Consider the following 16,991-nt stretch of genomic DNA (forward strand, 5'->3'; position numbering starts at 1 on the left):
TTGTGTCCTCCTTAGTGAATACCGAACCAAAGTACTTGTTCAATTGGTCTGCCATTTCTTTGTTCCAAGTTATGAATTCTCCTGATTCTGACTGCAGGGGACCTACGTTTGTCTTTACTAACCTTTTTCTCTTTACATAGCTAAAGAAGCTTTTGCAGTCCATTTTAATGTTCCCTGCAAGCTTCCTCTCGTACTCTATTTTCCCTGCCCTAATCAAACCCTTTGTCCTCCTCTGCTGAGTTCTAAATTTCTCCCAGTCCCCAGGTTCGCCGCTATTTCTGGCCAATTTGTATGCCATTTCCTTGGCTTTAATACTATCCCTGATTTCCCTTGATAGCCACTGTTGAGCCACCTTCTCTTTTTTATTTTTATGCCAGACAAGGATGTACAATTGTTGTAGTTCATCCATGCGGTCTCTAAATGTCTGCCATTGCTCATCCACTGTCAACCCCTTAAGCATCATTCACCAATCTATCCTAGCCAATTCACGCCTCATACCTTCAAAGTTACCCTTCTTTAAGTTCTGGACCATGGTCTCTGAATTAACTGTTTCATTCTCCATCCTAATGTAGAATTCCACCAAATTATGGTCACTCTTCCCCAAGGGGCCTCGCACAACGAGATTGCTAATTAATCCTCTCTCATTACACAACACCCAGTCTAAGATGGCCTCCCCCCTAGTTGGTTCCTCGACATATTAGTCTAGAAAACCGTCCCTTATGCACTCCAGGAAATCCTCCTCCACCGTATTGTTTCCAGTTTGGTTAGCCCAATCTATGTGCATATTAAAGTCACCCATGATAACTGCTGCACCTTTATTGCACGCACCCCTAATTTCCTGTTTGATGCCCTCCCCAACATTACTACTACTGTTTGGAGGTCTGTACACAACGCCCACTAGCGTTTTATGCCCCTTGGTATCCCGTAGCTCCACCCATACTGATTCCACATCATCCAAGCTAATGTCTTTCCTTACAATTACATTAATTTCCTCTTTAACCAGCAATGCCACCCCGCCTCCTTTTCCTTTCTGTCTATCCTTCCTAAATGTTGAATACCCTTGGATGTTGAGTTCCCAGCCTTGGTCACCCTGGAGCCATGTCTCCGTGATGTCAACCGCATCGTATTCGTTAATTGCTATCTGCACAGTTAATTCGTCCACCTTATTCCGAATACTCCTCGCATTGAGGCACAGAGCCTTCAGGCTTGCCTTTTTAACACACTTAGACCCTTTAGAATTTTGTTGCAAAGTGGCCCTTTTTGTTTTTTGTCTTGGGTTTCTCTGCCCTCCACTTTTACTCATCTCCTTTCTGTCTTTTGCTTCTGTCTCCATTTTGTTTCCCTCTGTCTCCCTGCATTGGTTCCCATCCCCCTGCCATATTAGTTTAACTCCTCACCAACAGCACGAGCAAACACTCCCCCTAGGACATTGGTTCCGTTCCTGCCCAAGTGCAGACTGTCCGGTTTGTACTGGTCCCACCTCCCCCAGAACCTGTTCCAATGCCCCAGGAATTTGAATCCCTCCCTGCTGCACCACTGCTCAAGCCACACATTCATCTGAGCTATCCTGCGATTCCTACTCTGACTAGCATGTGGCACTGGTAGCAATCCCGAGATTACTACTTTTGAGGTCCTACTTTTTAATTTAGCTCCTAGCTCCTTAAATTCATCTCGTAGGACCTCATCCCATTTTTTACCTATATCGTTGGTACCAATGTGCACCACAACAACTGGCTGTTCACCTTCCCTTTTCAGAATGTCCTGCACCCGCTCCGAGACATCGATGACCCTTGCACCAGGGAGGCAACATGCCATCCTGGAGTCTCGGTTGCGGCCGCAGAATCGCCTATCTTTTCCCCTTACAATTGAATCCCCTATCACTATCGCTCTCCCACTCTTTTTCCTGCCCTCCTGTGCAGCAAAGCCAGCCACGGTGCCATGAACTTGGCTGCTGCTGCTCCCCCCTGATGAGTCATCCCCCTCAACAGTACTCAAAGTGGTGTATCTGTTTTGCAGGGGGATGACTGCAGGGGATCCCTGCACTACCTTCCTTGCACTGCTCTTCCTGTTGGTCTTCCATTCCCTATCTGGCTGTGGACCCTTTACCTGCAGTAAGACCAACTCACTACACGTGCTATTCATGTCATTCTCAGCATCGTGGATGCTCCAGAGTGAATCCACTCTCAGTTCCAATTCCGCAACGCGCTCCGTCAGGAGCTGGAGGCGGATACACTTCCCGCACACGTAGTCTTCAGGGACACCGGAGGCGTCCTTGATTTCCCACATAGTACAGGAGGAGCATAACACGTGTCCGAGCTCTCCTGCCATGACTTAACCCTTAGATTAACTTAAATTGGCAACAACAGTGTTAAAAGTTACTCACTGATATAGAAGAGGAAAAAGAAAAAACTACTTCCCAATCACTTACGCCCTTGGCTGTGAGGTCACTTTTCTATTTCTTTCTACTTCTTTTTTGCCTTCTCCCTGTAGCTGCACAAGCCACGCCTCTCCAATGATCTCACACTGCTCCCGACTCAGCGACGCACCTCCCGATCTCGCGGCCTTTTTATATGCCTCTCCAACAAACTCACGCTGCTCCCGACTCAGCGACGCACCTCCTGTGGTGCCCACCTTCAAGGACCCTGAAATCTGCCAAACTGGTCGGCCTGGGAGGGAAGGGGCTCTGTGTCCACCTATCAGGAAAAATAATCTGTGCCACAAGGCTGCTTTAGAGGTTTTTACTCCTACTCCTGATCTTTGAAGTTAGAGACCCCAACCATGGCCTGGATCCCAAGGTTGGCCCCATTTTTGGCCAGGTACACTGATAAGACCAAGAATTGCTGTGCTGCTGCAACATTGGGTCCCGACTGAGGGCTTAGGAGTGGGAAGCTGACTTAGGGAGTTCCTGCCTCGCCCCAAACCCCTTACACTACTGGCCTTGTTGAGCCAAGAAAAAGCTCTGCCCCCACAAGACCATATGGGAAACTTGCACTTAAGCCATACAATTTTCATGGGCTATAACCTTCAGGAGAGGAGGAGGGGGAGAAAACAGGACCAAAATAAATGTTAAATAGTAAAGCAGAAATATATTGTAAACTGAAACAAATCATTGTGCGGGAATTTCCTCAGCGCTGCTTCTGCTCCAGTGCCATAACCTTATGGGTAACCATAACCATAACCCATTTATGTGTGTTAAATGGGATTTCAACCACACTTGCAGTAAAGTTATAGTAGCAGAATGAGAGCAGCTCCAAGAAACTTCTCATTATTTCAATCCTGTTTCTGAATAATACATTCTCATTTTACACAAACATTTTCTTGGACTGTATATTACCTGAAATATCTTACCACAAGGTGGTGTGTCATGAAGTAATAGATAGATAGCAGGTTTGTGCCGTTAAGTACCCCCAAGGTGAGTTCCCAATCTCACTTGTAGGACTGGATTTTCAACAGGTTTGCGACCAGGTTTTCGCCACGATTTGACCCTCCGCGGCGAAAACCCAGTCGCAAACCCCGGGCGGGATCCTCGGGTACCTGTTTGCGGTGGTGCTTTCAAGTACCGTCAGGAAGAGGTGCGCCGATGTGCAATGACTCGGATTACATTTGCGTCTGAGTTTTGGCACTCTCCCGACCCGTACGCCGCACCCAGAATAGCGACAGGTCAAACCTGTCGGTGCAGCCATGCCAGCACTGGTAAGTATGAAAAACTGCAAAAAGGTAAGTTCATGTTGTTTTTTGTTTTTTGCAGTGATTAGATAGTTAAGGGTCTTGTGAATGTTTTTGGAATATGTTTTGGAATTTATTTTTCTTTTTTCCCCCTCCCAAAGCCTCTCTCACAGCGCTCCCGGTCCTGGACTAAAGTTGCCGAAAGTCGCGTTTTGCATCACGAGTGCTTGTGCAACAACATGTATGGCACATGAAACACAAAAGGTTAGTATGCAGGTACAGCAAGTGATCAGGAAGGCAAATGGAATGTTGGCCTTTATTGCAAAAGGGATGGAGTATAAAAGCAAAGAAATCCTGCTACAACTGTACAGGGTATTGGTGAGGCCACACCGAGAGTACTGTGTACAGTTTTGGTCTCTGTATTTAAGAAAGGATATACTTGCATTGAAGGCTGTCCAGAGAAGGTTCACTAGGTTAATTCCGGAGATGAGGGAGTTGACTTATGAAGATCGGTTGAGTAGGTTGGGCCTATACACATTGGAGTTCAGAAGAATGAGAGGTGATCTTATCGAAACATATAAGATAATGAGGGGGCTCGATAAAGTGGATGCAGAGAGGATATTTCCTCATAGGGGAAACTAAAACCAGGGGACATAGTCTCAGAATAAGCGGCCGCCCATTTAAAACTGAGTTGAAGAGGAATTTATTCTCAGAGGGTTGTAAATCTAAGGAATTCTCTGCCCCAGAGAGCTGTGGAGGCTGGGTCATTGAATATATTTAAGGTGGAGATAGACAGATTTTTCAGCGATAAGGGAATAAAAGGTTATGGGGAGCTGAGTCCTTGATCAGATCAGATCAGCCATGATCTTTTAAATGGCGGAGAAGGCTCGAGGGGCCAGGTGGCCTACTCCTGCTCCTATTTCTTATGTTCTTATGTATACATAAAGGCCAAAAGTTCGGGCTAAAAACAGTAGCGCAGCAAAAACGGTAAGTTTCACGTATCGCCGAAAACCCGGAAAGCCGAAAATACGGCCCATAGTGCACTAACAGAGATACAAGGGTGAAACCAGGAGATCCCCAAAGGGACAGAAATAACATTGGAGGGAGGGAGTTAACCTGATCTGTGAGCAAAATTATCTACTTTTGTTTATTTTAGTTCGTGGCTAAGCATATACACCCAGTCACAAGTACATGGATACTTTTTGAAAAGTGAAGGATTTTGGAATCTCAATATGGACTTTTAATACCAGTTTTTAAGGAAAACTGACAGGATGGCTAGAAACCCTAGATTGCATGCTTAAAAAGCTAAATTTGGTTACAAGTATTAACAACAAATGTTAGAACACAGAACTATTAAACTTGACCAAAATCCGAAGGCATGCTGGGAAGCTTGACCAAGTCCGAAAGCTTTCATGGATATTATTATTGCTTCAGACTGATGAAGACTAACTGCTGCGTTCAAGAGACTTGATGCACTTTCACAGAGGTAAGGAGGGAGGTTAGAGGTAAGACCTTGGGAAACTGAGAAACTGTCATTCACAGCAGCAAGGAGAGATATTAAAACAGCCATTTTAGAATTTTCGAGGAGACAAAGAAGAAGCAGTTTGCAGAAGACGTCAACAAAGAATTAACCTCTCAGTCTCTCGAAGCAGAAGAATTGATCGTTTTGAGTTGTATTATCAGCTAAGGTTTTAAGCATCTCTATCTATAAAACTGTTGTGTCTTAATGGTAATAAAACCAATTATATAGAAAAGTTTTTCAGCCTCGGTTGATTATAAAGAGAAAGTTTTAAAACCCTAATAAAGAGACTACTGCAGTTCAGCCCCCTGTACAAAGCTTATTTTGATACATTAGGAGGTTTCCTGCGGCATTGCTCATGGTTTTATAAGTAGCAACAACAACTTGCATTTATATAGCACCTTTAATGTAGTAAAACATCCCAAGGCACTTTACGGGAACGTTATCAAACAAAATTTGACACTGAGTCACATAAGAAGATACTAGAACAGAAAGCAGTAGGTTTTAAGGAGTATCTTAAAGGAGGAAAGAAAGGTAGAGAGGCGGAAAGGTTTAGGGAGGCAATTCCAGAGCTTCAGACCTAGGCAGCTGAATGTACGGCCGCAAATGTTCGAGTGATTAAAATCGAGGATAGCGCAAGAGGCCAGAATTGGAGGGTTGTAGGGCTGGAAGAGATTACAGAGATATGGAGGGGCGAGGCCATGGAGAGATTTGAAACCAAAGATGAGAATTTTAAAAGGTATTGCCAGCACAGGAGTGCTGGGTAAATGGGACTTGGTGCGAGTTAGAATATAGGCAGCAGAGTTTTGGATGAGCTCAAGTTTATGGAAAAAAGAACCTGAGATCACAGAAGCAATCTGTCAACAGAAAGAAAGACTTGGATTTATACAGTGCCTTTCATGACCACCGGATATCTCAAAGTGCTTTACAGTCAATGAAGTACTTTTGGAGTGCAGTCACTGTTGTAATGTAGGAAACGTGGCAGCCAATTTGCACACAAGCAAGCTCCCACAACCCAACAACTCCCCATCACCAGATAATCTGTTTTTTTGTTATGTTGATTGAGGGATAAATATTGGCTACGACACCGGGGATAACTCGCCTGCTCCTCTTCGAAATAGTGCCATGGAATCTTTTACATCCACTTGAGAGAGCAGACGAGGCGTCGGTTTAACGTCTAATCCGAAAGACGGCACCTCCGACAATGCAGTGCTCCCTCAGCACGGCACTGGAGTGTCAGCCTAGATTTTTTTTGTTCTCAAGTCCCTGGAGTTGCAATTGAACCCACAATCTTCTGACTCAGAGGTGACAGTGCTACTCACTGAGCCACAGCCGACACTGGAGAGTGGAAGATGGGAGGCCAGCCAGGGGAGCATTGGAATAGTCAAGTCTAAAGATAATACCAACGCATGGATGAGGGTTTCTACAGCAGGTGAGCTGAGGCAGGTCTGGGGATTGGCGATGTAGCAGAGGTAGAAGTAGGCGGTCTTGGCGTTGGAGCGACTATGTGGTCAGAAGCTCATCTCAGGGTCAAATACAGCACCAAGGTTGTGAACGCTTTGGTATCATGAACGACACTGATATCAGTATTGGGAGTGACTTTGGGAGTACTGGAAGAGAGCCAGGAATTCAGATATCCTGGGAATGAATCACAGAACTGTTGTGTATGGAGAAAGAGTCAGACTGAACACACTGAGCTCAAAGTAAAGTGTGACCGTAGTCTTTTATTGCAGGTCTCCAGAGTGCCTCTCCAACCTGTGAAGCCTCCTTAAATACCTGTGCTCCCAAGAGATTATGGGATCCCTTGGGACTTCAGAGGATGAGCCCTCTGGTGGCTGTACAGAGTAAATACAAGTATACATATATAACAACACACCCCACCCCAAAATCAATAGCGTAACTATTTACAATGTGAGTTGATCTGGGGCCCTTCTTGCCCTGGTTGATTGTCTTGGTGTGAAAGCTGGTGTTGTTGGGCCCTCGATGGGCTGCCTAGTGTGTTGGGCCCTGCTGGGCTGCTATGGATGATGGGTTCTGCTTCGTGGTCAACTATGGTGCTGGTTGCCACTGGTGTGTATGTTGGGGGATCAAAAAAGGTAGGTCCAAGGTGGGCTGCTCAGGATAGTCATTGAATCTGAGTTTGATTTGGTCCAAGTGTTTCCGGTGAATGAGTCCATTTGAAAGTTTGGCCCGAAACACCCTGCTCCCCGCTTTGGCTACGACAGTGGCCTTGGGACCTTGTCCATAATTTAATACAAATATAGGATCATTGATTTCAATCTCGCATGACACATTTGCGCTAACATGGTATGCACTTTGTTGAAGCTGCCTGCTCGCTACCTGTTTGTGTAGATCAGGATGAACTAACGAGAGCCTTGTCTTAAGTGCCCTTTTCATGAGCAGTTCAGCAGGTGGGATCCCAGTGAGTGAGTGGGATCTCGTGCGGTAGCTAAGCAGGACTCGCGATAGGCGAGTCTGTAGTGAGCCTTCAGTTACCCTCTTCAAGCCTTGCTTGATGGTTTGCACTGCTCTCTCTGCCTGACCATTGGACGCTGGTTTAAACGGGGCAGATGTGACATGTTTGATCCCGTTGCGGGTCATGAATTATTTGAACTCAGCACTGGTAAAACATGGCCCGTTGTCGCTCACCAGGACATCGGGTAGGCCGTGTGTGGCAAACATGGCCCGCAGGCTTTCAGTAGTGGCAGCGGACGTGCTAGCCGACATTATCTCACATTCAATCCACTTGGAGTACGCGTCTACAACCACAAGGAACATTTTACCCAAGAACGGGCCTGCGCAGTCGACTTGTACCTTAGGTCACGGTTGGAGGGCCAAGACCATAAACTTAGCGGCGCCTCCCTGGGTACATTGCTTAACTGCAAGCATGTATTACATCTGTGAACGCAGGACTCTAAGTCCGCATCGATACCGGGCCACCACACAAAGGATCTGGCTATCGTTTTCATCATTACGATGCCTGGGTGGATCCTGTGGAGGTCATTGATGAAAGTGTCTCTGCCCTTCTTGGGGACCACTACTCGATTGCCCCACAAAAGGCAGCCTGTATGTATAGACGTTTCATCTTTGCACCACTGGAACGGCTTTATCTCTTCCTGCATTTCCACTGGGACACTGGACAAGCTCCCGTGAAGCACACAGCTTTTGACACGAGATAATAAGGGGTCCTGGCTTGTCTAGATTTTGATCTGCTGGGCAGTGACGGGTGATTGCTCACTCTCAAATGCTTCCATAATCATGGCTAGATGTGCGGGCTGCGCCATTTCCACCCCCGTGGTGGGCAATGGCAGCCGACTGAGAGCATCAGCGCAGTTTTCTGTGCCTGGCCTGTGGCGGATGGCGAAGTTGTATGTGGACAATGTGAGCACCCATTTCTGTATGTGGGCCAATGCGTTGGTATTTATCCCTTTACTCTCGGAGAACAGGGATATAAGTGGCTTATGGTCAGTTTCCAATTCGAATTTTAGCCCAAACAGATATTGATGCATTTTCTTTACCCCATAGATACACGCTAACGCTTCTTTCTCAATCATGCTGTAGGATCTCTCAACCTTCGACAGACTCCTGGATGCATAAGCAACCGGTTGCAGTTTCCCAAAATCATCAATACACACCCGACGCCATATGACAACGCAGCACATGCTAGTACCAAACGCTTACATGGATCATACAACAGAAGCAATTTGTTTGAGCATAACAATTTTCTCACTTTTACAAAGGCATTTTCTTGGCTTTTGCCCCAAACCCATTCGTCCCCTTTTCGTAGTAAGACATGCAGTGGTTGTAACAGTGTGCTGAGACCCGGTAAGAAGTTACCAAAGTAGTTCAGGAGTGCCAGAAACGACCGCAGCTCCGCCAGGTTCTGTGGCCTCGGTGTGTTCTCGATTGCCTCCGTCTTCGCGTTAGTGGGCTTGATGTCGTCCGCCGCAATCCTCCTTCCCAAGAACTCCACTTCAGGTGCCAGGAAAACGCACTTCGAGCGTTTTAACCTGAGCCCCACGCGGTTGAGTCGACTAAGAACCTCCTCCAGGTTCTGCAGATGCTCGTCTGTGTTCCGACCTGTGACCAAGATGTCATCCTGGAAGACCACAGTGTGCGGGACCGACTTCAGTAAGGTTTCCATGTTTCTCTGGAATATCGCCGCCGCCGATCAGATTCCAAACGGGCATCTGTTATAAACAAAAAGACCTTTGTGCATGTTGATGCAGATGAGGGCCTTCGATGATCCCTCCAGTTCCTGCATCATGTAGGCTGAAGTCAGATCCAGCTTCGTGAACGTCTTTTCTCCCGCCAACGTTGCAAAGAGGTCGTCGGCCTTTGGTAGTGGGTATTGGTCCTATAGGGAGAAACGATTGATAGTTACTTTGTAATCGCCACAGATTCTGATGGTGCCGTCTCCCTTGAGGACTGTGACGACAGGATTGGCCAACTCGTTGAACTCGATCGGGGAAATGATGCCCTCTCTTTGCAGTCGGTCTAGCTCGATCTCTCATCATGTATGGTACTGCTCTTGCCTTGTGATGGATGGGTCGCGCCCCCGGAATTAGGTGGCTCTGCACTTTTGCTCCTTGGAATTTCCCGATTTCTGGTTCGAACAGCGAAGGAAATTTGTTTAAGACCTGGGCACACGAAGTATTGTCAGCAGGCGATAGCGCTCGGCTGTCATCTCAGTTCCAACGTATCTTTCCCAGCCAGCTCCTGCCGAGCAGCATGGGACCATCGCCCGATACCACCCAGAGTGGTAGCTTGTGCACCGCTCCATTGTAGGAGACCTTTACGGTAGCACTGCCGATTACAGGAATCAGTTCTTTCGTGTAATTTCTTAGTTTCATGCGAACTGGAGTTAAGACTGGCCTTGAGGCCTTGTTGCACCACAGCCTTTCAAAAGTCCTTTTGCCCATGCTGGACTGGCTCGCATCCATGTCCAGCTCCATTGACACCGGGAGTTCATTGAGTTCAAAATTCAGCATTATCGGGGGACAATTCGTGGTGAATGTGTGCACCCCATGTACCTCTGCCTCCTCGATCTGAGGCTCTGGTTCGTCGTGATCCTCCGTGGATCTGTCCTCCTCTGCAACATGATGGTTTGCAGGTTTAACAGGCTTCGCAGCTCGCCTGCACACTCGTTGGAGGTGTCCCATTGTTCCACAGCCCTTGCAAATGTACATGAATGGAAATGATGATCACCCCAGCAGTGCCAACAAGGTGTTAATGGCCTTGCATTCATCACCCTTGATGGACTCTGAGACATCTGCGGACGTGTAGCTGCAGGTTTGTGTGACCTGCCCTATATGTTACGATTTGAAAACAACATCACTTTGTTCACAGTACTTGTAGCAGGACTTGTGTGCTGAGAGATTTGCTTCGTATTGTTACTGGTGGCAATGAACGCCTGGGCTATCGTTGTGGCCTTACTTAAGGTTGGGGTCTCTACAGTCAAAAGTTAGCGAAATATGGTTTTGTGGCCAATGCCAAGCACGAAAATATCTTCAAATTTGCAATGTCCTGCAAGGCGTCTTAGCTCGGTGACATAACTCGCCACTTCCTGGCCTTCAGACCTTTTGTAGGTGTAGAACCGGTACCTCCCCATCAGAACGCTTTCCTTCGGGTTCAAATGCTCTCGGACCAGTGTGCACAAATCATTGTACGATTTCTCTGTGGGTTTCGCTGGAGTGAGCAGATTCTTCATAAGGCCATACGTTGGTGCCCCACAGATGGTGAGGAGGATCACCCTTCATTTGGCAACGCTCTCTTCCCCATCTAGCTCGTTGGCCATGAAGTATTGGTCGAGTCGCTCCACAAAAGTTTCCCATTCATCTCCCTCCGAGAATTTCTCCAGGATGCCCACTGTTCTCTGCACCTTTGGATTCGCTATCTGTATCTCGTCGCCAGTTGTTGTGTCTGGAGAAAGAGTCAGACCAAACACTGTGAGCTCAAAGTAAAGTGTGACCGTAGTCTTTTATTGCAGGTCTCCAGAGTGCATCTCCAAACTCTGAAACCTCCTTAAATACCTGTGCTCCCAAGGGATTATGGGATCCCTTGGGACTCCAGGGGATGAGCCCTCTGGTGGCTGTACAGAGTGAATACAAGTATACATATATAACAAGAACCTTGCAGTATTTCGAGTCCTACGGTCTGAATGTGCCAAGATAGAGTGAGAGAGATCTGGCACATTGGTGAAGGAGGTCCTGGGAACACAGCGGCAGATTCTAGGATCTGAATTCTCGGGGAATGATATTCCATTGTCTGGAAACATTGATGGTTGGTTCTGGGAGCATTGGGAATGTAGTTTATGAGTACTAAGAGTGAAGTGGAGATTAAATAATTAACCTCGACACAGTCTGTTAGGAATCAAACACACGTCAGATTATTTTACTTGCAAGGAAGAAAACAGTCCGTAAGTCAGTCCCTACTGAACTCTCCATACCCAATGAACAAAGAACACACAGGGTTTTTAGATAGTTACTCGGCTTATAATGGCCAGGCATTCAATACATGAGACATACATTGATTTGAATGGACAGAGCCGCTTGTCACTGAAGGTGAAGATGGTTTCTATCCCGCCTTCCCCTGGGACATAGAAACATAGAACCATAGAAAATAGGCACAGGAGTAGGCCGTTCAGCCTGTCGAGCCTGCACCACCATTCAATAAGATCATGGCTGATCATTCACCTCAGTAACCCTTTCCTGATTTCTCTCCATACCCCTTGATCCCTTTAGCTGTAAGGGCCATATCTAACTCCCTCTTGAATATATCCAATGAATTGGCATCAACAACTTTCCACGGTAGGGAATTCCACAGGTTAACAACTCTCTGAGTGAAGAAGTTTCTCCTCATCTCAGTCCTAAATGGCTTATCCCTTATCCTGAGACTGTGCCCCTGGTTCTGGACTTCCCCAACATCGGGAACATTCTTCCTGCATCTAACCTGTCCAGTCCCGTCAGAATTTTATATGTTTCGATGAGATCCCTTCTCATCCTTCTAAACTCTAGTGAATACAGGCCCAGATGATCCAGTCTCTCCTCATATGTCAGTCCTGCCATCCCGGGAATCAGTCTGGTGAACCTTCGCTGCACTCCCTCAATAGCAAGAACGTCCTTCCTCAGATTAGGAGACCAAAACTGAACACAATATTCCAGGTAAGGCCCTGTACAACTGCAGTAAGACCTCCCTGCTCCTATACTCAAATCCCTCCTAGCTATGAAGGCCAACATATCATTTGCCTTCTTCACTGCCTACTGTATCTGCATGTCAACTTTAAATGACTGATGTACCATGACACACAGGTCTCGTTGCACCTCCCCTTTTTCTAATCTGCCGCCATTCAGATAATATTCTGCCTTCGTCTTTTTGCCACCAAAGTGGATAACCTCACATTTATCCACATTATACTGCATCTGCCATGCATTTGCCCAATCACCCAACCTGCCCAAGTCACCCTGCAGCCTCTTAGCATCCTCCTCACAGCTCACACTGCCACCCAGCTTAGTGTCATCTTCAAACTTGGAGATATTACACTCAATTCCTTCATCTAAATCATTAATGTATATTGTAAATAGCTGGGGTCCTAGCACTGAGCCCTGCGGCACTCCAGTAGTCATTGCCTGCCATTCTGAAAAGGACCCGTTTATCCCGACTCTCTGCTTCCTGTCTGCCAACCAGTTTTCTGTCCACATCAGTACATTACCCCCAATACCATGTACTTTAATTTTGTATACCAATCTCTTGTGTGGGATCTTGTCAAAAGCCTTTTGCAAGTCCAAATACACCACATCCACTGGTTCTCCCTTGTCCACTCTGCTAGTTGCATCCTCAAAAAATTCTAAAAGATTTGTCAAGCATGATTTCCCCTTCATAAATCCATGCTGACTTGGACCGATCCTATCACTGCTTTCCAAATGCGCTGCTGTTTCATCCTTAATAATTGATTCCAACATTTTCCCCACTACTGATATCAGGCTAACCAGTCTATAATTACCCGTTTTCTCTCCTTCCTTTTTTAAAAAGTGGTGTTACATTAGCTACCCTCCAGTCCATAGGAACTGATCCAGAGTCGATAGACTGTCGGAAAATGATCACCAATGCATCCACTATTTCTCGGGCCACTTCCTTAAGTACTCTGAGATGCAGACTATCAGGCCCCAGGCAATTATTGGCCTTCAATCCCATCAATTTCCCGAACACAATTTCCCGCCTAATAAGGATTTCCTTCAGTTCCTCCTTCTCACTAGACCCACGGCCCCTAGTATTTCCGGAAGATTATTTCCTTCGTGAAGACAGAACCAAAGTATTTGTTCAATTGGTCTGCCATTTCTTTGTTCCCCATTATAAATTTACCTGAATCTGACTGCAAGGTACCCACATTTGTTTTCACTAATCTTTTTCTCTTCACGTATCTATAGAAGCTTTTGCAGTCAGTTTTTATGTTCCCAGCAAGTTTCCTCTCATACTCTATTTTCCCCCTCCTAATTAAACCCTTTGTCCTCCTCTGCTGAATTTTAAATTTCTCCCTGTCCTCAGGTTTTCTGCTTTTTCTGGCCAATTTATGCCTCTTCCTTGGATTTAACACTATCCTTAATTTCCCTTGTTAGCCACGGTTGAGCCATCTTTCCCCCAATGTGTTTCTGGGTGTTTATGCAGCTTTGCAATGTTATGTTATCTCTCCATGATCTTACTCTGTTTTGACCTTTACTCATACTGGGTACCAGTTTTGCTGATGTGTCGGTTTGAAATCAACTATCCCTGAGTTTTCTCTTGTGTTGAGACATCAAAGATCGTTTTGTTTCTTCGGGCTTAGGTTTGCAAAGGCTGCTTCTATTTGCTACACACACATTAACCCTTTATTCCATGTCTGATTTGTCCAGTGCGACCTATTGTCCTACTTCAATCCCCACTTTTGGTGATCTTGGCTACCCTACCCAAGGTGACCACCCATGCTAACTCATCATCATAGGCAGTCCCTCGGAATTGAGGAAGACTTGTTTCCACTCTTAACATGAGTTCTTAGGTGGCTGTACAGTCCAATATGACAACCACAGTCTCTGTCACAGGTGGGACAGATAGTCGTTGAGGGAAGGGGTGGGTGGGACTGGTTTGCCGCACGCTTTTTCCGCTATCTGCGCTTGATTTCTGCATGATCTCGATGACGAGACTCGAGGTGCTCAGCGTCCTCCCGGATGCACTTCCTCCACTTAGGGGGGTCTTTGGCCAGGGACTCCCAGGTGCCAGTGGGGATGTTGCACTTTATCAGGGAGGCTTTGAGGGTGTCCTTGTAACTTTTCTGCTGCCCACCTTTGGCTCGTTTGCCACGAAGGAGTTCCGAGTAGAGCGCTTGCTTTGGGAGTCTCGTGTCTGGCATGCGAACTATGTGGCCTGCCCAGCGGAGCTGATCATGTGTGGTCAGTGCTTCAATGCTGGGGATGTTGGCCTGGTCGAGGACGCTCACGTTGGTGCATCTGTCCTCCCGGGGGATTTGCAGGATCTTGCGGAGACATCGTTGGTGGTATTTCTCCAACGACTTGAGGTGTCTACTGTACATGGTCCATGTTTCTGAACCATAAGGATGGCGGGTATTACTAAACCCTGTAGACCATGAGCTTGGTGGCAGATTTGAGGGCCTGGTCTTCAAACACATGTTTCCTCAGGCGGCCGAAGGCTGCACTGGCGCACTGGAGGCATTGTTGGATCTCGTCGTCAATGCCTACTCTTGTTGATAAGAGGCTCTCGAGATATGGGAAGTGGTTGATGTTGTCCAGGGCCGCTCCGTGGATCTTGATGACTGGGGGGCAATGCTGTGCGGTGAGTACAGGCTGGTGGAAGACCTTTGTCTTGCTGATGTTTAGCCTAAGGCCCATGCTTTCATATGCCTCAGTAAATACGTCGACTATGTCCTGGAGTTCAGCCTCTGTATGTGCGCAGATGCAGGCACATCCATCTGTCTTGGGTCTGCCGCCCCCGCATCGGTGATCAACCGCAAGGTGTGGGAGGCCCAATGCCTTGGGGTTAGATAACCCCGTCATAGAAACATAGAAATTTACAGCGCAGAAGGACCACACGGCCCTTGGTCAGCAGCCCTAAAGGTTACATATAAACCTATGAACAATGACGGAAAGGCAAAGAGCACCCAGCCCAACCAGTCCACCTCATACAACTGCGACACTACTGAAACATTCTCCACTCCACCCCAACCGGAGCCATGTGATCACTTGGGAGAGGCAAAAAACAGATAAAAACCCAGGTCAATTTAGGGAGAAACAAATCTGGGAAAATTCCTCTCCGACCCATCAAGGCGATCGAAACTAGTCCAGGAGATCACCCTGGCCATATTCGATTCCCTGCAGTACTTACCATTATATCTGCACCATCCAACAAAAGGTTATCCAGTCTAATCCCAATTACCAGCTCTAGGTCCGTAATCCTGCAGGTTACTGCACTTTAAGTGCCCATCCAACCATCTCTTAAAAGTGGTGAGGGCTTCTGCATCCACCACTCTTCCAGTTCCAGATCCCCACAACCCTCTACGTAAAGAAACCCCCCTCAAATCACCTCTAAACCTTCCACCAACCGCCTTAAAACTATGCCCCCTCGTAATAGACCCCTCCACCAATGAAAATAGGCCCTTACTATCCACTATGTCCAGGCCCCTCAATATTTTGTACACCTCAATGAGGTCTCCTCTCAACCTCCTCTGTTCCAGTGAGAACAAACCCAGCCTATCCAATCTATCCTCAAAAGTAAGCTTCTCCATTCCAGGCAGCATCCTAGTAAATCTCCTCTGCACCCTCTCTAGCGCAATCATGTCCTTCCTATAATTTGTCAACCAGAACTGCACGCAGTACTCCAGCTGTGGCCTAACCAAAGTATTATACAATTTAAGCATAACGTCCCTGCTCTTATATTCTATGCCTCGGCCAATAAAGGCAAGCATTCTGTATGCCTTCTTAACCACCTTATCCACCTGGCCTGCTACTTTCAGGGATCTGTGGACAAGCACTCCAAGGTCCCTATGTTCATCTACACTATTTAGTGGCTTGCCGTTTAATGTGTATACCCTTTCCTTATTAGCCCTTCCAAAATGCATCATCGCACACTTCTCCGAATTAAATTCCATTTGCCACTACTCTACCCACCTGACCAGTAGATTGCTATCCACCTGCAGCCCATGACTTTCCTCTTCATTATCAACCACACAGCCAATTTTAGCGTCATCTGCAAACTTCTTAATCATACTCCCTATATTCAAATCTAAATCATTGATATATACCACAAAAAGCAAGGGACCCAGTACTGAGCCCTGCGGAACCCCACTGGAAACATCCTTCCAGTTACAAAAACATCCATCAATCATTACCCTTTGCTTCCTATCTCCAAGCTCATTTTGGATCCAACTTGCCACTTTGCCCTGTATCCCATGGGCTTTGACTTTCATGACCAGTCTACCATGTGGGACCTTATCAAAAGCTTTGCTAAAGTCCATATATACTACCATATGCACTACCCTCATCGACCCTCTTGGTTACCTCCTCAAAAAATTGAATCAGGTTAATCAAACACCATCTTCCCTTAACAAATCCGTGCTGACTGTCCCTAATTAATCCTTGCCTTTCCAAATATAGATTTATCCTGTCTTTCAGGATTTTTTCCAAAAATTTTCCCACCACTGAGGTTAGGCTGACAGGCCTGTAATTACTCGCTATTTTTCTAGCCACCTACAACGTTCATTCACTAATGCTTTAGCTTGCAGTCGGTTCTTTCGCGTTACACAAGCCCTGCATGTTACGAT

General features: G+C 46.6%; 1 protein-coding gene across 1 annotated transcript in view; it reads left to right on the forward strand.

Moving 5' to 3' along the window:
• Positions 1 to 3,587: 3,587 nt before the first annotated feature.
• LOC139254239 (kalirin-like) overlaps positions 3,588 to 16,991 on the forward strand; it is a 113,345-nt gene continuing 99,941 nt past the window's right edge. Inside the window, exon 1 of the mRNA XM_070873657.1 lies at positions 3,588 to 3,717. Coding sequence (XP_070729758.1) covers positions 3,588 to 3,717 — 130 coding nt within the window. The remainder of the gene's footprint in view (positions 3,718 to 16,991) is intronic.

This window comes from Pristiophorus japonicus, chromosome 3 (assembly GCF_044704955.1).
Source record: "Pristiophorus japonicus isolate sPriJap1 chromosome 3, sPriJap1.hap1, whole genome shotgun sequence".
NCBI classification, from domain to species: domain Eukaryota; kingdom Metazoa; phylum Chordata; class Chondrichthyes; family Pristiophoridae; genus Pristiophorus; species Pristiophorus japonicus.